This window comes from Sceloporus undulatus, unplaced genomic scaffold, assembly GCF_019175285.1.
Source record: "Sceloporus undulatus isolate JIND9_A2432 ecotype Alabama unplaced genomic scaffold, SceUnd_v1.1 scaffold_12, whole genome shotgun sequence".
Classification (NCBI taxonomy): Eukaryota; Metazoa; Chordata; class Lepidosauria; order Squamata; family Phrynosomatidae; genus Sceloporus; species Sceloporus undulatus.
The window spans coordinates 3,124,198-3,148,806 of NW_024802934.1; the positions used below are offsets into that span (position 1 = coordinate 3,124,198).

The following is a 24,609-nucleotide window of genomic DNA, read 5'->3' on the forward strand; positions in this document are numbered from 1 at the left end:
TTTCAGCCCAGTACTATTTCAACTGGTAGTGACTTGAGGATTTTAGACAAGGGTCTTCTGTTGCCCTGCAAAAGAAATTCATGTCTGTGATTGAACTTGGGACCTTTTCCACCCAAAGCATATTATCTACCACTGTCCCTTGCATCATTTCTTTGAAGACCAGGGAAACAGCAAGCAACATGTGTACAGTCGGCCCTCTGTATCCACAGATTCTTTATCCAGATTCAAGCACCCACAGCTATCTATCTATCTATCTATCTATCTATCTATCTATCTATCTATCTATTCCCAAAAGCAAACCTTGACTTTTCCATTTTGTATAAGGGACACCATTTTACTATGCCACTGTATTTAATAGGACTTGAGCATCCCCAGATTTTATTATCCACAGAGTCTTGGAACCTCACCAGACACCAAGGCTCCACTGTACTTTAGTTGGCTTACATGAAACATAGATGACTCTATGTTTATATTATTGGAATATTTATTACAGAAGAAAGCTTTTATAAATACATTTGAGAAATAGCATTCTTGTTCAGAGCAATGCAAGGTATCAATTCATCTGATTTGGGAACACGAAAACTGCTGTGATGGCACTCTTGAAGGTGGAATGAGAAACACAACTCTGTTAAGAGCATGCAACTGAGTTAGCTGTTGCTGCTGCTTTATTTATAATGCTCCATGTTCAGTGTAAGGGGATGGGGAGAGGAAGATAAGAAAGAAAAGATCCGAGCCCTTCATCACCAATGTATGTGTAATTCAGGAAAGAGCTAAGAACTTTCCTTGATGGTGAGTCTCATCTGACCCTAAGGACATTTTCTTAATGTCTAGTTTCTGAATCAACTCTTGACCATTGATCATTATGTGGAAGGACTGAGTTTGTGCACACTTTCAGTGGGGCTTCACAATATTGTCTTCTCCCATTTGTTGCCCTATCATGTATCTCTTAGATGGGATCCAGATACTTTAGTTATCTGCTAGAAGTGAAGAAGGAATAATTCTGTGCATAAAGCAGAAAGTTTTAACATTTGAAAATATTAACTAATAGAAAGAGATAATTAGAAAATAAGCTGTGGACATAGGAATTTTCATTTGCTATTGTCCTTTGAAAAAGTCTTCTCCTGGGGAAATCCCCCAATGTTCTGAAAATACTTCCATGTTAACAACTGAAGTACACTCATAGCTTCTGTCCAGCATTTTCAAAATTAAAAGATAATGGTAATAATGCTTTCATACCTCATTACTATTTATGAAGGATTAAAAAACCTTCATTGGATAAGAAGCTAAATATCATCATAACAGCATGAATCTTTGGTTCTCTAGTAAATTAAGACAAAAACACTGCACACTGTAGTTTAAAATGTGTTATAAAATAGGTATAAAATTGTACAGAAATCCCATACATTAAAAATAACCATCATAACTTCCCTTTTCTTTCTTAATTTTGAAATACTGAATATATCAACACTTTTAAACAAAGAAGTTTTTTTTTTTTAATTCAGAAAGTTCTGTATGATAAAGTCTGTAGGAAAATGCCATCGAATCTGTAGTGACAGGCTGATGCGATCTGATTATCCATTTTGGAGCACCACAATCTTTTAAGCAGCTTTTCTTTTCTTCTGCTATGACCGTGATTAACAAATCTAAGAATTAAGTCTGCCTTACACAGCATGTATTTCATTTTGGAGCATAAAGGTAGGTGATCTGTGCATTCTTCTTATTTTATGTTGCTTGTCAAATGTGACTGAATATGGCTTGCATCCCCAAATATGAGGTTATTATTGCATTATGCCCTGCCAACGACCTTTTGCACCATTTTCTATAACATGAAGTGGGTGTAGCCTTCTGCTCCTGTAACTATGACATCCATCCATATCCGCATAGCTTCTGGTGATGGGGCCACCATGTAATATATTCTGTCATGAGTCTTAACGCTGAAAGTAAGCACTGGATTAGGACTCTAGAAAGAAAGAAAGAAACACAGTCAGTTAATATAAATATGATCTGTGGGACAGGTGAAGCCAGAATGGCTTGCATTCTCTCAACTGTTACATATTTCTAACTGGATGTAAGGTAATTTTTGTAAACATTTTATTATTTTATGCTGGCTGTATGCCATAATAATAAATTCAATTCTCTGAACTGTTGTGAAGTACAATTCTGCACATATAAAAATCTTTTCTGCTGATTACCATAGAGGGCAGAGCAGGATGGTGGTTCTACCCTCTATGTATCTGTGTTTATTGTAATATATGAAAGTCTCCATGTAACAGTGGAGGGATAATTTCCACTGGTACTACAGTATTATTTGTCCAAAATTAATCTGTGCAGGCTCCTGTGGTTTACATCAAGGCAACAACATGGGAGCCAGGAGCCAATTCCTCCTGACACTTTGCAGGCCACCCTACCCCACAACAAGCCCCAATACCTCCATTTTCCTCTGCAATCACTCTCAAAATGGTTGCAAAATGTCTTGCAACTTCCTGTCACCATTTTGAGAGCAACTGCAGAGGAAAATGGAAGAATTTGGTAGATGCTCATAGGATTATGGTACTTCTCACATGTTTGGGGAGCTCTCTGTGTGGCTTAGGGGGAATGCCCGAAAATTACACTTTAAAAAAATGAAGTGGTAATTTGGGGGAGTGGTGGGGGACTGCAAAGTCCACCTGCAATCAAAGCACTGACATTAGAGAGGGAAGAGCTGCCAAAATTTCCACAGGAATTGCAAGCAAGATTCTGAAACTAAGGGGGATACAGACGGTGGCTCCATTCCTCGTCGGTACTGCACCAGCTGCACAGCACAGCACCTACGTCTTCCCTAAAAGGGAGGCTGCTTCTTTTGAAGGGCGTCATGGCTCTCATGCCATGACAACAATGCTTCCGGCAAGCGCAATTTGTGCGATCAGATGTCCCTGCATTGTTGCATGTCCCATGTGGATGGGGGCGCAGCAAGATGGTGCACGGGTGTTGAAAGTAGGGCTGGGCACATATGGACTAAGCAGGGCTGGGCCCTAAAATCGGCCCCAGGCCATCGCAAAGCGCCAATCTGTACCAGACCTAATTCTCCCTCCATTTCTCCATCTTCAAAGTTGGAGATCAGACACCTTCCCAGGAACCTCAGGAGTACATCACAAGTGCAATTCCATGCTGCAGACTTTTAGAGGCATGTTTTTCACTCTTCAAGCCTACTTCAGCCAAGTATAAAGTATCTTCATATTAAATACACAGATATATAAGTATCTATAAAATTCATAGAATAAAATAAAATAAGTATGCAGGAAAAAATTTAAAAAACACTTTATTTACCTTATACGCATTCTTTAGATGATCATAATAGACTTCTTCAATGGCTTGGAAATAAATTACTCCTTTTAATTTAGTTTCATGTTTGTCTGTGATAAGGGAAAGAAACTGTATTGAGATGAAAACCCCACTACAGGGATTAAAGGATTAGCTTGAACAATATGTTTTTTTCCAGGACTAAACTGAAGATGGGAATAACATGTTCATTTACAAATTGTTATAGGAGAACCTCTATTTTTTTCATCAGTGTTATACAATGCACCAATTCAGTGTGTACAAGATCCATAGATTACTTAGAAGATGCAGAGTACTCATCTGGTGTCTCTCTCTAAAGCAGGACAAATGATGCTGTCACCTCTGGACAATTTATTTTGTCCTGATATGAGCAAAGAAGATTTTGGAAAAATATAGACCATGTGTGGTTTCAAAAGCCTATTACCATTTCTAGGTTCTCCGCAGTTTACATGGAAGTACTTATGACTTTCCCTAATCGTAGTTTGAGAAGTGTTACTCTTAAGTATGAGTTGAAATACTATTACCAGGGAAAGATCTTAGGTCAAGGAATAACAGGGATTATTTTAATGGACTTTTAACAAACTAGGAAGATGATACAGAAACGTGGAACAAATGCAAGTCACAAAAATAGTTTCTCATAACAAGAGCTAAACTGTCTTTTAGTTAGTTCCCTGCTGTAGCAGGAGAAAAAGACTGTTGTGGATTCTCCATATGCTGTTATCTGTCTCTCTTGTTGATAGGTTCTAGTGTATATTCCAGGCATGTTGTACATGGTAGTGGATAAGTAGAAAAGGGAAGAAGTGGGGGAAAACTGCAGTATATTCCTGTTATACTTGCTAGGATTTGAAAACACACTAAGTGGAGGCCTGGATTCCAACATGCTAGCCCTAATTTTTCAGTTGTGGGCCTGACAATTGTTTCAGATGTTCAGTAAAATATGTACAGAACTGCATATGGCATTTGCATGTATCTTGAAAGAGATATCATAGAATCATAGAATAGAATCATAGAATCATAGAGTTGGAAGAGACTGCAAGGGCCATCCAGTCCAACCCCCTGCCATGTAGGAAATCACAATCAAAGCATCCCCGACAGATGGCCATCCAGACCTTCACCATTTTAGTCTCCCTCCTTTGGACACGGCTCCAGTTTCTCAATGTCCTTTTTTAATTGTGGTGCCAAGAACTGGACATAGTATTCCAAGTGGGGCCTCACCAAAGCAGAATATAGTGGCACTGTTACTTCCTTTGATCTAGTCACTATGCTTCTATTGATGCAGCCTAAAATCGCATTGGCCTTGTTAGCTGCTGCATCGCACTGTTGACTCATGTTCAACTGTCTACTTGGACTCCTAGATTCCTTTCACATGTAGTCTTGTTCAGCCGGGTGTCCCCCATCCTATATCTGTGCATTTCATTTTCCTGCCCTAAGTGCAGTACCTTACATTTCTCTGTGTTGAGAATTTACATTTCTCTGTGTTGAATTTCATTTTGTTAGCTTTGGCTCATCTTTAAGGAATAGTAAATTTAAACCTATATGAAGCATAGTTTGCTGTTGAAAACCATTGGTTATTTTGGGCTGCAAATAAGTTCATACACTCATATGGCATATCCATGCCTGCAGACAAGATAGGAAAGGATGCTATATAATCGGGTCATTAGTTCAATTGCCTGATTTATGCTTTTAGTGTCAAGCCACGAAATAATGGAGAGTAAATGAAATATGAGTAGTGACTAAGGACTGAAACAGATGGCCCTAAAGAGGTGGCTTGACGCCGTCCCTTTGATCGCCGAATCGGGGCCACAGCAACCATATGCTGTGGCCCCAATCCAGCCTTTTTTCCAGCTCGAAAAGAAGCAGTGAAATGCCACGCTATGCCCCCACACCACCCTGAAGCTGGCATACTGTTTAGGTTTGTACCGGCCCTAAGTGAACTAGGAAATTAAGGAACTCTTGACTGTACAAAATATATGAACGGTAAAAATTTGCGAAGCAGCAGTACAAATCTACTTAAATGACAAGTTGCAGAAATGATACAACAGTACTGACACACATTAATATCCAAGCTATAGAAGGAACCCCGTTCAAGCACAATGTACAACTCACCTGCATAATAAGAAAATGTTCTCTTGTTTCTGTCAAACACAAACCATCGTTTTTTCCATGTTTTAATTTTGCCTCCCATCTTAATAAGAAAGCCTCGGCAGGTCTTCTCAGTGAGGGAAACATGGTAACAGGTCTCTATGTTGTGGCCAGCAGTCTCTATGTGGCCACGGAGATCAAAATCCTCCTTTCTCACTGGCAAATAACGAGTCAGGGGTCGAGACTAATTAGAACAAATATAAATAAATATGAGCATTAATTCTTTGTTTCTCATCTGAAACGAAATATCCAGCATGAAACATCATTTCTTTTCACCGTGTAAAAAATTGCAAATGAATGATTTCTTTAGGAAAAGATGGAGTATTTCTAGGAGATATCTATCTATATCTCCCATCTCCCACTGATTTGCCAAGCAGCTAGCATTATATATGACATTAATAGATGATACTTACTAACCAAATTCCCATCTAAAAGTGAAAATTTTACCCATCCTGTTCTTGGCAATAAACCTATGGAATACACTACTGAGTAAAGAGTACATATTTACAAACTCTGAAGTACCAAAATTATTAATCTCCAATTCACACATGACCATTTAAAGGTATATCCTATGGTATATCCTATCCAGAAGTGTAAAATACGAAGGTACATATTGACTTGTCCTAGCTTTAATCCAATCCCAAAGTCCTTATCAGAATTGCCCCTCACCCCGTGCTAACTCTTTTACAAAAATGTAAGGAAGCATCTCACCCACAAGTGGCTTTTTTCCTGTCCACTTTTGTTTTGAGCAATCAGTTGAGAAATACAGAAAGGAAAGACAACACAGCATCCTCTATTGGCTATATTTATCTATTTAGAAAGGCTTCCAGCTTCCACATGTTTAGTTTAGTTACGGTAGTACTCCTACAATTTTGTATATACAGTATTCTCAATCTTATTCTCAACAAACAAATTCTCAACTCTTGTGTTATCCTCAGATGACTGCATTTCCTATAAAACACTGGAGCATCCATCATTATGCAGACAGTCCAATTTCAATATTGTTACATCTCAAGCTTGTAGAATTATAATGTGAAAGGTCAGTCCTGCTTCATGACTATTGAACTGAAGGTCTATTTGCTAAGTGCTTACTACTGAAAAACAGTTGATACATCACTCTAATGGGCATGTTTCAAATTGCACAACAAAATTGTTGCCAAGTAGTTCTGTCATTTATCATATAATATGACTGGCACCTGGGCACTGAGTAAGACAGAATATGGAAGATCTCTGTTTTAGCACTCTAATGTATGACATTGTTTTATCCAACAAATGACTTATATGGTATCCATAGACCCCAAGATTCACTACACTGGCCCGCTGTAGTGTGGCCTAGATAATTATAAACCAATCTAAGGCAGTCAATAGACACAATTAACTTTTCTGCCACTGGCAGGAAGGTGTCAGGATTTTCTGCACTCTTTTTAGGATATTCAGACATGGGGAACTGCCATATAGATGTATGGATGCAATTTCAGCATCAAAAGGCTTTTCCAAAGCAAATATGTTGATATAAATACTTCACATTTGTAAAGTTACTGTTTTTCACTGCATGCTAGGCCCATGCTGTCAGGAGGGCTTTAGCATTATAGTTCAAGAAGGTTATTTCCTCAAGTTCTCAAGACACCATGTCATTCTGGTTAGCGGCCCAGGGGGGACCGGTGGTAACGACATTGTTACACCGGATAATTAACACCTCTCTGAGGGATGGGCGATTTCCATCGGATCTTAAATTGGCCATTGTAAGACCGATCCTAAAGAAGCCCTCCCTCGACCCCCTGGTACATAATAATTATCGGCCTGTTTCGCTGCTACCATTCTTGGGGAAGGTGATCGAGAGGGCGGTTGCGATCCAGCTTCAGGCGGTCTTGGATGAAGCGGATTATCTGGACCCATTTCAAACTGGCTTCCGGGCGGGTCACGGGGTTGAGACGGCCATGGTCGCCTTGGTCGATGATCTCCGTCTGGGCATCGACAGGGGAAGCGTGTCCCTGTTGGTGCTCTTGGACATCTCAGCGGCTTTCGATACCATAGACCATGGTATCCTTCTGGGGCGCCTGGCTGAGGTGGGAATTGGGGGCACTGTGCTCCAGTGGTTCCGTTCCTACCTCTCCGGGAGGTCCCAGATGGTGCAGCTGGGGGACGTGTGCTCCAGCGAGCGGGCCCTTAAAACTGGGGTCCCTCAAGGAGCCATTCTGTCCCCCATGCTATTTAACATTTACATGAAACCGCTGGGAGAGATCATCCGGAGACATGGGGCGCGGGGTTATCAGTACGCTGATGACACCCAAATCATTTTCTCTATGTCTCCGACTGATGCAGTGACTGGGGATGGCGTCTCTCCTCTCGTGGCCTGTCTGGAGTCAGTAATGGGCTGGATGAGGGAAAACCGACTCAAACTTAATCCAGAGAAAACGGAGGTACTAGTGATAGGTCCCCCTGGTCCAGGAATGGCGGTGGTTCCACCTGTCCTGAATGGGGTCACGCTCCCCGTGAAGGACTCCGTGCGCAGTCTGGGGGTGCTTCTTGACTCGTCCCTTCGCCTGACTGCTCAGGTGAATGCGACGGTCAAGAGTACCTGTTATCAGCTTCGGCTGATTCGCCAGCTGCGCCCATACCTGGCCCAGAGGGACCTTGAAACTGTTGTACATGCTCTGGTAACTTCGAGATTGGATTTCTGCAACGCACTCTACATGGGGCAACCCTTATACCAAACTCGGAAGCTGCAAGTAGTGCAGAACATGGCAGCACGGCTGGTCACTGGTGCTCCCAGGACCAGCCATATTACACCGGTGCTTAAAGATCTCCATTGGCTGCCTATTCGCTTCCGAGCTCAATATAAGGTGTTGGTTATCACCTATAAAGCCCTAAATGGCTTGGGCCCAGGATTCCTGAAGGACCGTCTCTCCCCGTACATTCCGCCTCGCACCCTCAGAACATCTGGGCAGCAACTCCTGAAGGTGCCTGGGGCAAGGTTGGCCGCTACGGCCAGAAGATCCTTCTCCACAGCTGCCCCAGCCCTTTGGAACACGCTGCCCATAGAGCTCCGCTCATCTACCACCCTGGCCCAATTTAGGAAGGGACTTAAAACCTTCCTATTTAATCAGGCATTCCCCGACTAAACATCCTGTGGGCCTCCCTCCTCTCTCGTGGCCGTGAGGTTGGGCTAAGGGGTCTTTATTGTTTTTATGAATTGTGTTGTTTTAATCTGTTTTTAAATTGTATACTGTTGCACTAAGGTGCATTTTGTAAGCCGCCCTGATCTATTTGGAAGGGCGGGGTATAAATAAAATTTTATTATTATTATTATTATTATTCATTCAAAGGAAAGGACTACATCTCACACACACAGCATACGGGGCATTCCCCATGGTGCATGCAAGCCTTGAAAGTATTTAGTACGGTGACTGGAGACAAACTTTGGTAATGCCTCTTGCATGTCATACCCAGCTGTTCAGCAAGTTGAGGTGTGATCTTCTTGGGGAGGATAATGGGAAGGAATGAATGCACATGCCATCCACCTAATATAAACAGTGTTTTGCAAACACAGTAGATGAGACCATGACAGTGATAGGAAAGACAGCATGCACAAAGGAGAAGACTCTCTCAGTGAGATTGTGCGTGCGTGTGTGTGTGTGAGAGAGAGAGAGGGGGGGGGGAGAGTTCACTCTGTGAATCGGGGAAACTCTGTATGTTGTGGTATGGGGAGTCATGGCCCGAGTTAGGCTTAATACTAGCCCAGCCCTACCTACTTCAACCTCTTGACTTTTCCTGCCATAAAACATTGAAATAATTAGAGGTATTCCAGAGTGGCATAGTTGCAACTAGGTTTCTCTGTTTTCCCTCTCTCTAATTCTAATACAGTAGCCCTCAGTATCTGCTGGGGTTTGGTTCCAGGACCCCTTTGAATACCAAAATCTGTAGCTGTTCAAGTCCCATTAAATACAGTGTCATAATGAAATAGTGTTCCTTATGTAAAATAGCAAAATCAAGGTTTGGTTTTTGGAATGTATATATTTTTTCAATATTTTCAAGCCATGGACGGTTGAATCCATGGATAAAGAATCTGTGGATATGGAGGGCCAACTGTATTTTATTTATTACAATTCTGTCTTGCCTCTCAAAAGAACTGGCGCTCAAGTAGGCCTTCTGTCTCATTCTGTCCCTGTTTTTTCCACGTGAAGGCTACATACCTGATTTCTTTGTTTTTCACGAATCTTAACCTCTTTTTCAATTAGTTTTTGTCGGTGGCTAGTTTCTTCTTGCAATCTTTTCTCGAGTTGCTCTCTACGACGCTTTTCCTCTTCTAATGCTCTTTTTTTAGCTTCCATTTCTCGTTCCTGTAAGAACCACAACATAGGCCCTTTTTAAAATTATCCTGGTTAAGAACAGGATAATTTCAAACACATTATTTACAAATTTACACAATAGCCTGGAATTCTCACATTCAGATTTGCACTGCCTGATACTAGGGTGAAGTTGTTTAATTTTTTTCAAATGTTGAAATATTTGCATATACATGAGATATTTTGGAGATGGGATCCATGTCTAAACATGAAATTAATTTCTGTTTCATATACACCTTATACAAATAGCCTAAAGATAATTTTATGCAATAGGTTTTTTTTTGGGGGGGGGGGTCAGGCTATGTGGCTGTGTTCTAGCAGAATTAATTCCTGATGTTTCGCCTGCATCTGTGGCTGGCATCTTCAGAGGTAGGATTCCATAGGATGGAGCCATGAGTGTTAAAGGGGTACCAAACTTGCATTAATTTTGCTGTGTGGAAGCAGTCTAGGAAACACTTCTTTCCAAGTTGTTTTAAAAATAGCTTTCTTCAATCCTTTGTACTTTTTACAGTCCAGGATATCATGGCATCTTTACCATTTTTCCTCACAGAGCTCCTGTGCTTTAAGAGCAACACGGAATGCAAATATTCAAGAGTTACAACTCTTCCAGGAATGAGGGTTCCACAATGCTTGATGGATCCAAAATTACCTAACTGTGCATATGCACCTAACACTGGTAACATCTGACAATTTTTCTATACTACAAAACAAAAATCTTTCCAGATAATTTAGAAACATGCAAAATGGGTTAGACAGCACTGGGACTTGCATTGTTCCAATATGAGAAAGACCATGAATGAAGTGTTGTTTTCCATAGCCCCAATCCAAATGAGCTGCAAGATAAACTTTAAGTCTTCTTGCTTAAGCACACCTTTTAGTCTTGAACAGGACTCTTCAGCAGACTGCTTTTTCTGAAAGAGCTTAGTGTATCTGAAATACCCTGTGCCACCTAGTGACATGGTGTGATACTGCAGGTTACAGACTTAAAATTCAACTTAATCTTTTTTTTAAAACAATTACTCTGAGATGCATAACCTTGGGGTTCCCTTGGTATGAATGGAAAGTTTTAGAGGTTTATGTTTTATGGTTTGGGAGCTAGATGGAAACAGACGGACAGTCACATTTTCATTTTTATAGACAGATTACCCTGGATTCAAGCAGTCGTGTCTTTTCAGCATGAGCTTGTTTCAAAAGTCTTTCCATCTCTTCTAATCTTGCAACATTTGATGTACTAGCACTATAAGCAATAAAAATGGGAATATAATTCAGTACTGTGAATGTATGTACTTATATATTTTTCTGTCAATAATCTGACAATGGATATGGATTTGTTCCAATCTATTTAACATGTCCAGAGGACTAGAAAGCAGCACATCACAAAACAATTGTTTAACAAGAAGAACAGTTGAGGGTCACTCCCCAGCTTATGCACTATAATTTAATGTACTATATTATTATTATTTTTAAAAATATCCAATTCCATTGAAAAACATATTCATAGTGGCTTCCAGAATAAGGTGGGGAAGACCACCATAAAACTCTGCCTTCCGCTTTACCATCTGTAAGATAAAACACAAAAGGAAAGGATGGGCAATGATGAACAAAAACAGCAATTCAACCACTACCTTTTACTGCTACAATTCTTATGAATGACAAGCTAAGGAATAAAATTATTTTTCAAAGGAAACCATTCAACCGTTTGATGAAAAGGATGTTTCTGAGTAACAGTGAAGAAGATTCATAGCCAGCTATTTCTCTGCAGATGATTTAGCTCCTTTTCTTTCTTATCCACTGTTCAGTTAAAGAAACTACATCAAAATGCTCAAAAAAATATTGTTCTGCAGAGCCCCAGAAATCAGCAAAATGTAGATTGCTGATGCAACCAAGAAGAAAATGTTTTTCTGATGAATCTGAATAAGGTCTTCTATCACATATTATGTGTCCTTTATGATGAATTTGTTGCTAAAACTTAAACGTTACTGCAATTTACCTGGAAATATTATCTGGAGAACAGGCAGATATGCTGGTTTCCATGCTGTCAGAACTATCTAAACTTAGAGTGTCAAAGGCATGGTCCTTGAAACTATGATCAGGATAGTGGAACGTGTTCAGATATACATTTGATTCAGAGGCAGTTCTGCTGTAGAATTCAGGAGATTTCTGGCTTTGATCTTCACATATATGTTGGTGGTTATAACCTAGAATAAGCAACACAAGATATTCATTTATTTGCCTATGTAGTAAATACTCTAAAATGAAAACCACAAGATTAAAACCCTCTTCCATTCAAGCAATGCAACTTTTTATTAGTCTTTCTCCCTCAGTATAGTCTCAGAAAACTGGCATCTTGCAGGTTTTTCTAGTATTTGACATACTTCTGATCAGTTATTATGTCTCCTGAATGCATCAGTGGGCTGCCTTATGGTTTAATGTTAAAGAGCTTGGAAAAGTCACTTTTTGGTCAAGATAGATAGAGGATTTTGGGAGGTATAGACCAAAATTGTAGATTTTAGACTCTGAATGAGTTACAAGAATGACCTGGGCCCATCCCAAGAATATTTACTCCCTTCTCCCCATTTGGTGCAGCTGTAAGAATGAGTGTGGAGTCTTTTATTTCCATTTTAAATCAACCACTCACAGCTTGTTAGGGAGGAAAAGTAAAGAAAAGGGGGCATGGGAGGGGAGTATCTTTGTTCCTATTCCCACTGGGCATATAAAGCGATGTACAGTCATCCCTCCATATTTGTGGCTTTGATATTTGTGGATTTGATTATTCACGGATTTCATTAATATGTTCTCTCTAGGACTGTCTAGGTCCTCCAGTGCAACTCTGTGGTCAACTTTAACTAAAAGTTGCACTGAAAGACCATTTGTAGCTACTCCAGTGCCATTCTATAGTCAGTGTATGTTGGACATTGACCGCTGAGTTGCACTGGAGGACCTAGAGATTCCCAGAGAGGTGTCCTCTCAGGTAAAAACAGTGCTTTTGTTATTTGCGGTTTTTCCATATTCACAGGGGTCTTGTTCCCCTAACCCTAGCGAATATGGAGGGACAACTGTATATCGCTGCGAGTCTGGATTGGATCAAGTTTCCGAGTTGTATTCAAATCAGATCCATCGTTCCCATTACAAAAGGGAGCAAACGGACTCAGTTTTTCTTGACCCATGTCCTCGTTCCCATTGATATTTCTCCGTTGTATTTTGATGCATTGTATTTTTTTGTTACCCATTCCCATTGCCTTTCTGGGACCGTTTTTTAAGCTGTCAATCAAGCACTTAGGCGATTAGACGTCACAGTGACATCTAATCCCCCCTTCTTCTTCAAGCCACCCCAATATGCAGCAGCCAGCCACCCCTTTTCTGTCTCAAAAAAGGAAACAAGGATGGATGCAAGAGCCACATTCAGCTTTTTCTCTCTTTTTCCTTTCCACTCACAAAATTTTTTAACCAGCCTCCCTTCTCCCCCTCTTTCCTTTCTTTTCCCCTCACTCTCCAAAAAACCCAGTTTAACTTTCTTCTTTTTTAAAAAAAAAGTTTTACACACCACCAGAGAAAGGCTATGTGAACAAGAGAAAATGGCGCTGGGAATGCCAGGAAAGAACAAAGCTGGTGACACCCCCGGGACAGCCCCTTGAACATTGCTCCTCCCCTGATTTGGACACCCGTCGTTCCCATTAGTTTGCCCCAGCTGCAAAAAAAAAAATCTCTGGAAAAGTGCAGTCAGGATATAACCCGGGTTATCCACCGCTGATTCAGGTTTTAGCTAGAGAAATCGATCAAAGCTGGATCGAACGCGGATTCAAATGGGAACGATTTTCCTTAAGCAAGGATCGAATGCGAGTTCAAATGGGACCGATGTTCATATAATCCGATTCTTGACTCGATTTATAGCTCAGTGGGAATGGGGCCATAGACTACCTTAAGAAGTGTCAAATGCAGATTATACTTTGATAAATTCATTCTGTTAGAATACAGTGCAATTTAGATTGAAATAGTATGATGTGACACACAAGACAATCATGCTATCCACCTTTTTTGTTAGAGTTATGGAAAATATTATCTGAATGCATTTCGCAACAATTGATTAAAATTACCTTTATTACTTGGACTTTTGGAATGATTAATTGTTCCTTTTAAAAAAGTAGGGTTTGTTGAAAAAAGAAAGAAAGAAAGAAAGAAATTATGATCAATCTATCATTTTGTGACCTTTGGTTAAAAATCTAAATGAGATCATTGAAGTATTCTACATGCTGGCAATCATCTAGTTCTTCTTTACATTCAGGTAGAAATTAAAATTATCTGAAGTATGCCAGCTTCAGGTATTTCCAAAAGATGTACAGTAAATAACTAAAGCACACAAACATTTTGTAAGCATAATAATAGTACTACTTAAAGAAAAATATTCATTATAAAGGGGAAAATCTAAGGGAAACATTATTTCTGTTTTTGCCTAAAAGAAAATATAATTGTTGGACAAAATGAACCACTGTTATTTTGATTCTAAAATTCTTTGTTCCACTAGTCACAGATTCTCCCTTGTTCCTTTTCTACAGAAGTAAATATTCTACCTGCTTTCAACACTCACACAGAGCATACTTGTGCAAGCATTAGAAACAATACTCTGAGTTACTGTGAGTATAGTTTAGGAAGCAAAAGATAGACAGCAGCATCTGCAAGTGAAACTATTTTTACAGCTTCCACTAACCCAACTGTAGGGGCTGAACCTCCTTATTCAGAGTAGCCAGTGTGCCAATATCTACCATTGGGAGAAAAAGAAAGGGGAGAGGAGTCCTGAAAAATCATACATGGACTGGCATAATTTTTATTCCAGAACGGTTCACCATGCTGGGTTTAGTGCAGGCAATAGTGTGCCAGTGTAAGTAGCCTGCCAGCTACTATAGATAAATTTTGAATTCTGCATTGAAAGATAGTTTCCTAGCCACTGGAGACAAATGGAGTAAAAATAAATAAGGAGAGAACTAAATGGATTAAGCATCCTAAGACAGAGTGAGAAAAAAGTGACAGTGAAAAAAGTGCGGTAGAGAAGATAATTTAATGAGTCACTAATATATTATTTATGCATTATTAATATAATGTAATATAATTAATATATTAATTTAATAATCTGGGGGTAATTCATCTGAACTATCCAGAGGCATCTGAACTCTCACAAGATAATCACACAGCTCTATTGTTCAACAACAGCACCTGGCATACAGTGGTATACTGCTTCTGAACATGCAATCTGAGCTTCCAAACATTTCCAAGTTCTGCACTGCTAGTTTAGAGGCTAGGTGATAATAGACCTATCACAACTTTTGACACATAGCACCCAAAATTGTGCAGTGTGGAGTAGTGAGTAGTGTAATAGGTGTAGAACTGATTAAAACAACTACCCTTAAAAACAACAACAACTTATCTTTGCAGATTTTGCCAGTATGAGTATGGAAAGTCGAAAGGAAGAGGGAAAAGGGAAATTATGATTTGAAAAATGGTATGAAAAAGTCAGTGGGTTTGATCTGGACCTAGTCATACTTTTTGGTGATCATTATTTAAATCACACAGCTTTCAATCTGCACCCAGCCATCATTCTTGAATATACTTAAGCATACTGAATATAATTAGGAACAGAAATACAGAGACACTGACTAAAGGTTGAGATACTTAAACACAAAACAGTCCACTATTATCTGACACTACTAATTCAAAGGAAACTATATTATTCTATTCAATTTACCATTAATCCTCAGAGACATGCAGAACTACATTTGACAGAAAAACAAACTGGATTAAATTATTTTAGATAAACACAAACACAATTGCCAGAAATATAAAGAAAATCAGAACAGAAATATAAAACAGCAACTGGTTATTTCAGTTTGTCAGTGCAATGCAGTAAGAGAAGACTGTCAAAATCACAACTATTCTTCTTGATGGTTTTCTTTTTTAGTGAAAGGAACACGGTCAAGTAGATACATAAATTTTAAAATATTCTCTGAAATGAAGCCTTGATTATTTTGAGTCACAGTGATCCAGAACCATTTGCCTATCAAATCTCTGATCTCTGCATATGCTAACATAGTTTCTAAAATCATTGTAAAATTATCAACTCTGAAAGAAATAAAATGTTCATCAATAGGATTGGTTGTCCTATGTAGTTGTTGCCTCTTCTGTATGTATGAGTATTGCAGCTATATAATCTTTGCCCAATATCTCCCCTTCTGGGGAATGAAAAGGCAAGCACTTTAAAAGAAAGAGCAATTTACATAATTCACAATATCTTTCAAACAACCATGTGACAAAACTATACAGGACAGTTATCTTCCTCATAACCAGAGCAGCTCTACAAATCATGAAAATAGTTCTCCAGGCAGCCCAAGAATAATTTTCAGGCAGGGAAGTGTTTTCCTAAATTGGAAAAGAGTAAATTTTTTGATACACATCAAGTAATTAAGGCATGAGCAAGTAAATGTATTGGCCAGGCTGTACCGCCCAGTGTACAAACAGACACCTTGGATTTGTGTCCTTCTAAATAAAGCAAATAATCTAGTTTGTACATCAACAACAGGGAAGTTACATGAAAATAAATATTTGAGGCTAGGGTCTTCAGAGTTAAGCAAAAAATTAGCTGGCTAAACTGCCATAAGCTTTACTGAGAGGGCTGAAAGAATCAGATGAAACAGTGAGGACAAAGCCCACTATTTTGGCCCCATTCTCTCTGTAATGCAATTTTTTACATTTAACTTTAAGACCAGGATAGCCTGAAGTGTGCTACAAGAACTTTCCTGTCATCCCAGAAGTTTCCTGTGTAGGAGGAACTTTAGAATTTCTACACAGGTTGATTCAACATGACTTGACAGTGTCCCTTTCATCAGTTACAATCACAAAAAGAAACCAGTAAAAGCACACAGTGAACATTTCTCATACCTTTTTTGCCTTTTCCTGTTTTTTAAAAGACAAAAACAATTAAAAGAACCCATTTAAAATTAGATAAAAATAATTTAGCACCACCTAAAATTAGTCTATGTAGTTTCAGTGAAACCTACTTCAAATGAAAGGCATTTCTGCAATATCAGTATGGAAAGGGACCTTGTAGCACCTTTGAGACTAATATTATTGAAAATGGAAGGTTGTATATTTTATACACAATCTTATGCACATGCCTGGAATAAGTCCCACTGAATTCAGCAGGACCTTTCTGATTAAATATTGGAGTATAGCAGATGGCCAGGAAAGCGTGGCCCAAGGCTGCTCCAGACACAAGTAGATTGGGTCTGCAGCGACTGCATGGACTGCTCCAAAGGTGACCATGGCCATTAGCTCCAACCCACACCACCAAGAGCCTGATTATCCCGGCTCCTTTTTGCTCCGGTCTAAAAGATCAGTGCATGGCCTTGGTGCTTCTGCTGTGTTGGAGATGTGTGTCGTATAAATGGTGCATCTCCAATGAAGCCAAAAGCCACTTTTTTGGCCAGAGTGTTTCAGGCCTTCATTAGGATTTCTTTTTAGGATTCCATGGTTAGGACAGTGTTTCTTTTAAAAACAATCCTCTTGATGTGCAGTGATGTGAAACAACAGACCCCCACATATGTTGAGAGATCACAAGAAAGCAGTAACTTGTGAGTAAATCTTGGTATGACAATACACTTGATTACCAAATTTCTTCTTATGAAGTATTGTTTTTAATCAGCCTAAGGCTGGAATCTATGTAGATTAACCTGAGATTAAGTCTTGGGGAATTCAATGGGTTTTACTTCTCAGCAGAAATATTATTGCTGTTTTTGTGCATCTTCAAGTCATTTCCAATTTATGGCAAGATTTGTTCAACGGGGGTTTTGCCATTGCCTTCCCATGAGGCTGAGAACATGTGACTTGTCCAAGGTCATCCAGGTTCATGGCTGAGTGGGGAATTGAACCCAGATCTCCAGAGTCATAGTCCAACGTTTAAACCACTACTACATCATGCTAGTTTGCAGCAGGAATATATTATACTGTAAAACCTATTGATCAGTTGGGATTGTTCACCTTATGCAACAACAGAACCATGTCAGTGTGCTTTGTATCTAAATAGATGCAGAATCAAACAGTCTCTAAATTTGGCCAAAGCTTGCAACAATTATATCAAAACTTATTATGAGCCATAAAAGCACTTTAGCTGAATAAATACATTTTAGCCGTCAAATTCAGTAGAAAAAATTATTACTATGAAATGAGATTTCTTCTTATCATAGTGCTCATGAGTGTATGAAGGTATTTTGTAAATCAGCTTACCTTTATGTGTTCTTCTTGATTCAGACTCTTTGGCCATAGTTCCCAAGCAGTGAGGCAGTACACTGCCACAGCTATTGCTTTGTCCAAGTGGGAGATGACCCTACAATTTAGAAATATGCAATTTTAGTCAAACATTTTTTTTAATCCATGTCAGTTACAATTGATTTGCTCTTTGTTCTGTACAATTTGTTAATTCTGATACTGAAAGCACAGATTCCGTCTTCCTTCTTGGGTGAAATTCACAAGTTGTCTCTGCATCAGGAGTTTATACAGGTGTAACTCAGTTAACAAAACAGATACAGTGGTGCCTCGGGATACGAAATGATCGGGTTACGAAATTTCCGGGATACGAAAAAGTTGGATTGGCAAAAACTGTTTCGGGTTACGAAATATTTTTCAGGTTACGAAATTCATTTCGGCGCGAAATTCAAATGCTGCAAAGTGCAGCTATAGGCTTTCCAGTGCTAACGGAAAAGTGTTTCGGGTTACGAAATTTTCGAGTTATGAAAGGAATGGCGGAACGAATTAATTTCGTAACCCGAGGCACCACTGTATATTCTCAGACATTACTTTTTAAACAGAAAATTTGGTACCAGCAGTAGAAATAACATGAAAAAAAATAGGGACATGTTCCTATTCCTGGAAAAAAAAGAAGAGCAATTCAATATGTTTTAGCAAACTTTTTATTCAAAATTAAGCTCTATGCACATTTGTCAAATTAAACAAGGACAGGAAAACACTGCATAAGGAAACATTTTTTTTAAAAAAAAAACATGTAGTCCAAAATGCATCCAGGGATGACTTCTTATTTCTTCAGGCTCTACTTTTTAAATGATTTCTACTTTGGTGGCCACATTTATAGATCTATGCTTTCTTAACACGCTGGAAGAGCTGATGAGGAAGGCTTATCTGCTCATGCCCATTCTGTTATTCATATCTGCTCAGTGAAGGATTTTGGAAGTAGCTAATAATATTAACTACCTCACCATAGGATGCTTTTTTAAAGGAAAGAATGAATTAAAAATTGCAGATGATTGCACTATGAACTTTTGTATTGTGAACAAGATAGCTGGAAACTAAAATCAAGACATAAGATTCTTAAGGAAGGCAAAGATCTTAATTCATTAGCGTATATGCAACTTAATCACAGATTTAATCAAGAAAGAGAAATGCAGCCATACAGTGAGTTTTATTTAGAGTTATGTAATTTATATATATTTTTTAAAAAGTATATAAATGGCTTCTGAGGGACTGAGCAGATGGGCAGGACACTACAGGCCATTCTCGTGATATCCTCTGGTTCTGACCGGGGTCCGTCCCTGGACCAGTGTGGTGACAGGCAGGTGTTTACAACCCAAAGCTCTATGGAGCCGCTTCTGCCACACACCCTTTTCATGGCACGTCATGTGTTCTCAGAAGGCCCTCATTGAAGCTCATAAGGGCAGAAATGGTGCAGCTGGCTACACCCCCATGTACAGGTACCCCTGGTCAATGTCACAGACATTGCAGTGGCAGCAGGTAAGGAGCGCATGGGGCCTTATGGTATCCCTGCTGTCATCACAGTTTCCACAAAACCTGTGGCAAACAGCATATCCTTTTGACTTGCACTAAGGATTCTTTGGGTCAAGGTCAGTCCAGGACCGCTGGATCGGCATCCAGATTGGCCGATCCCAGCCTGGGGCTATTGGCCTGCATTGTTCATAGAAGACATGAGGCCAGGGGGTGAATGGCCCTTTTGGCCCATGCATACAGGCCCTGAAACCAGATACAGAAGATGAACCTGTAAAAGAATATATAAAGTGGGCCCAAAATTTTGGACGTAACATGCAAATAAACAAAATTAGTGTACTTTGTGTAGTAATGTAAAGGAAGATATATGAATGGTATCTAACTCCAAATAACCTGTCAAAAATGGTCCAGAAGGTTTCAAATGTTGGGGTCTCAAGAGAATAAGGCCTCCTTTTTCATGTGTGATGGACTTGTAAGAAAATGAAAAGTTATTGGTCTAAGATTTATATATTAGTTTAAAAGCATTAAAGTTATATTTTGTAATGTTACCAGGAATGATTTTGTTGGGCATTATGGATAAAGAACTTCATTGTAAATATGGATCATTTATTTGATATAACAGTAGCAAGAGTATTGTTTGCTCAAATTCGGAAATGGACAGAAGTACTGGTGATGGAAGAATTAATTGTTAAGAGTGCTGAATTAGCCCAAATGGCTAAATTAACTAGAGTTCTAAAGGATAAGTCAACTGAAGACCTTTAAAGAAAGAAAGAAAGAAAGAAAGAAAGAATGGAAATCATTTATGGATTTATTTATTTTTTGAGCAACAAGACATCTAATAATCTGTGGCTATGGTTATTATTGAGTAGGTTTATTTAGTTGGATCTGGAAAAATAGAATATTTCTCCTGTGTTCTCTTTTTCTTTTAATTGCAATCAGGACTGGGGCAGTCAAAGACTGTATTCCTTTTCTTTCTTGCTATTCTCTCTCACACTCCTTCCTTGCTTCCTTCCTTCCCTCTCCACCACCACCCCCCCCCCCCCCCCCCCCCGTTTCTTTATCGTTGACTGTATATTAATTGTAAATTAGATTGTTTATTTTAAAAATTAATTTAAAAGTTTCAAAAGACAAAAATTGATAACTTGACAGAGGATGAGGAAAAGAGTGGGGAGTGGTGAAGACGTAAAAAAAGATTTTGCAAAAAGGGGCTTCTTGGTCAGAGGCTTTATTAACTGAGATATATGCCTGTATATTTCCTAGAGAGCCTTGGGAGACATACAAATTCCACTTCTGATATTCCAATCAGCAGAAAGTAGGAAAGGTATCCCACCTCCACCTTCTACTTCACCTCTGGATTTAGTAATGTCTGAGGCTAATCAGTCATAGCTGCAGTATAAGAAGAAAGTTGTACAAAGCCAAATAACAATAAACAGAATTCCAACCTTTCCTTGACAAACTATAATTTTATGTCATGCAGATATGCTGTACACAGCTTACCTTGACACTTCGTCCAAGAGTTGAACTATTGAAATGTGGCGATACAGAAGGAGTTGTTTTCTTGCGTGGCAAAGTATCACTCATATATGGGCCTTCTTTGTGCTGCTTCTTCCTCTCTTCCAGATTTCGGAAGCGCTTAAATGTAAAATACATTAAAATTCTATTGTGATTATACTGCATTCTGCAGGCTATAATAGCCATTAGAAAATCCCTCTGCATATATGAATATATATATATAATTTTAAAACTTGGATTGAGGCCGAAAGACTGTATGACTGGGCCCTGAAATCTTCAGGAGATATGTGTCTCTCATTCCCACCATCTCCACAAAGACATCTGGTAGGAAAATAAGACAGGGCCTTCTTGGCAGCTAGCCTTAGGTTCTGAATCTCCCTTTTTTTTGGGGGGGGGGGGGTTAAATGGTCCCCTACTTGCTCTCTGTCAGCAGTCAGAGATATTTTAAAAATTCCAACAGGCTGTTGAGAACTTTATATATACATAGAGTCTGTCCTCTGTATTCACAGACTCTTTATCCACAGATTCAACCATCTAAGGCTTGAAAAATATTTTTAAGAATATATAAATAACAGGATTTATTTATAGTTTTTATTTATATAAATTCAAAACAGCAAATTTTCCTATTTATCTAAGAGACACCAGCCCTGTACAGACAGGCCAAAATAAAGCTGCTTTGGGTCACTTTGGAGGTATGCTGTTTAAATGATGCATGCGTCCTAAGAGTCTGGAAGCCACACCAAAGCTACATTCCAGTCCTTAGGACTGGAGCATGGCTTTGGCACAGCTTCCGGACTCTTAGGACACATGCAACATTTAAATAACATCCCTCCAAAGTGACCCAAAGCAGCTTTATTGTGTTCTGTCTGTACGGGCCCACCATTTTACAACACCACTTTATATAATGGGACTTAAGCACCCACAGAGTTTGGTATTCATGGTGTGTGTGTGTGTGTGTCTAGAACCAAACCCAGGAGATGCCAAGAGTCCACGGTATAAAAAAGAATTAAAGAGCTTTTAACAGGGCATTGTAGTATTTTAAACAGCTTTTATTTTTAAAATTATTTCTAACTTTTATGTTTTAATTTGGGTTTGATGTTATTGACAGCTTAATGTCAACATTTCGTATGTTTTAGTAACATTGCATTTCTTTTAGTTTGTAAGTTACTTTTGAGTCGCTATTTTAGGCAGAAAGGTGGAATATAAATAAAAATGATAATAAAATCAGCAATAACAACAGTAAGAAAGAAAAAGTGTAGTATTTTTCTTTTTTATGTATAGTTCCTTGAACAAGTTTCACTGGATTTGAAACAACATCTACAGGAGTTAGAAACAATACAAAACTTCCAAACAATAAAATAACTGAAAAGCATTTTGAACATGAAAACGTGATAAAAAATTATAGATAATGACAACCATTGTCTGAATGTAACACTGTCTGAATGTAAAGGCAAAGTTATTTGTTTGAATGCACTACATTGATATTGTGATACATTGTGGTTTATTTTAAACACAAGCAACCCAAAATAATCTCCTTAAGGCATATTTTAAATTAATGCATTGTTAATATTCATGCTATGATAACACTCACCAATGTAGACTAACATAGGCTCAAATGTTCCTCTCAAATGACATTATTAAAGTATTACTTCTGTTATATTTCCATGCCATATAAAGGTTTTATTGTCTTAAAAAAGGGTGGGAAATAACAGTTTGGGCTGGCAGACTACTTCCCTCCTCCTATATATTGGATAATGTATACCAGCTACCAATTACAGTCGGCCCTTCTTATACTCGGATTTGCCATCCGCGGATTTGAGCATCCGTGGATGGCAAATTGGGAAATTGTTCCCAATGGTGGCGCACGTGCACGCACGCCGCCATTGGGGACAACTTCCTTCTCCCTCCGCTCCCTCCTCCCTTCCTGCCTCCCTCCCTTTCCTTCCCCTTACTTACCTTTAAAGTGTCGGCACGGCTGCTTGGCCTCCCCTGCCTCCACTGTGGGGCAAGCTGGGTGGCAGTGGCGGAGGCCAAGCCTTGACTTCCTCGCCGCTGCCGTGAAAGGGCGCGATGGCGGTGCTGGAGGCCTCTTGGCCCCCAACAGCACTGCCACTGGGCCTTTCCCGCGGTGGCGGTGAGGAAGCAGAGGCACCGCGCCGGAGGCCTTCAAGGCCTCTAGTGCCGGCATCTGGCCTCCCCCATGCCTTCGCCGCCGCGGAAGGGCCGGATACCGGTGCTGGAGGCCAAGAGGGCCCCAACACCGACACCCGCCCCTTCCGCGGCGGCAAGGAGGCCGGGTGAGGTGACGGTGCTGGAGGCCTTGAAGGCCTCTGGCGCTGCTGCCCTCCACTCCTCCTCTTCACCACCTCCGCGCCTTTTTTTTTTTGAAGAGGAGGCGCGGAGGACAGCAGCGCCAGAGGCCTTTAAGGCCTCCGGCATCAGCACCCGGCCTCCTCACCGCCGTTGCCGCCGCGGAAGGGGCGGGTGTCGGTGCTGGAGCCCTCTTGGCCTCCAGCACCGGTATCCGGACCTTCTGCGGCGGCAAAGGCATGGAGGAGGCCGGATGCTGGCGCTAGAGGCCTTGAAGGCCTTCGGCGCGGTGCCTCTGCTGCCTCACCGCCACCGTGGGAAAGGCCCGGTGGTGGTGCTGTTGGGGGCCAAGAGGCCTCCAGCACCGCCATCGCACCCTTTCACGGCAGCGGCGAGGAAGTCAAGGCTTGGCCTCCACCACCGCGACACTTTAAAAGTAAGTAAGGGGAAGGAAAGGGAGGGAGGCAGGGAGGGAGGGAGGAGGGAAGTGAGGGAGGGGAGGCGGGGGGCAGGAACTTTCGTCCCAATTGGGACAAATGGGACTGGAGCATACACAGATTTTGGTATACGCAGGGGGGTCCAGAACAGATCCCCCGCATATACCAAGGGCCCACTGTATAAGGGAAAGAGAGTGAGGTACTGGATTCAACCCACTACCAAGATTCTCTTCATAGGTGGGTCTACACTGGCCAGAATACTCCAGGCTGCCCCCGTTATCTGCACATTCTGGAGCAATACTGGGCGGCTGTCTACGCAGTGCCCCACTATGCCACCTGCTGCTGCCATGAATCATTCCATAGTCAATAATGAGGAGCCAGTATCATGGCTGGGCAAATTGTAGTGACTTGTGCCAACAGAGGAGACATCACCCAGTGTTACTTTGGAGTGGGCTGGATTTTCTGGGAAGATCTGGAGCAAGACACAGGTTTTTTTTTAAAGGGAGGGATTAAGGATGGCATGGCCCTGATTTTCTGCAGGACTGCCCTTCCCATGTGTAGACAACCTGCAACTGAATTGAGCTTCTGGCCCTGCCCCATGTGAAAAGGGCAAAATGAGGGTGGGGGAAAACCACTGCTAATAGCCCATATAGACATGCCTCTGCCAAACAGCCTATTGGTAATATTTTAGCTTCAGCCTTGGCTACTCTGCATGCACTCCATCAGGCTGGGAAAGGAAAGTCCATGCAAAGTTAACCACGCTT

General features: G+C 40.3%; 1 protein-coding gene across 12 annotated transcripts in view; it reads right to left on the reverse strand.

Annotated features, from left to right (window-relative positions):
• Positions 1–284: 284 nt before the first annotated feature.
• LOC121917196 (pleckstrin homology-like domain family B member 2) overlaps positions 285–24,609 on the reverse strand; it is a 94,811-nt gene continuing 70,486 nt past the window's right edge. For 6 of the 12 annotated variants that reach the window (XM_042442925.1, XM_042442929.1, XM_042442927.1 and 3 more), the window contains 9 exons: positions 21,084–21,218; positions 18,078–18,177; positions 13,901–13,936; positions 11,797–12,004; positions 10,953–11,043; positions 9,654–9,800; positions 5,425–5,644; positions 3,307–3,392; positions 285–1,960 (listed from right to left, as the gene is read on the reverse strand). In XM_042442925.1, coding sequence (XP_042298859.1) covers positions 1,820–1,960; positions 3,307–3,392; positions 5,425–5,644; positions 9,654–9,800; positions 10,953–11,043; positions 11,797–12,004; positions 13,901–13,936; positions 18,078–18,177; positions 21,084–21,218 — 1,164 coding nt within the window. In that variant the 3' untranslated portion in view covers positions 285–1,819. The remainder of the gene's footprint in view (positions 1,961–3,306; positions 3,393–5,424; positions 5,645–9,653; positions 9,801–10,952; positions 11,044–11,796; positions 12,005–13,900; positions 13,937–18,077; positions 18,178–21,083; positions 21,219–24,609) is intronic. The other 6 variants (XM_042442930.1, XM_042442928.1, XM_042442924.1 and 3 more) reach the window with 1 other exon arrangement.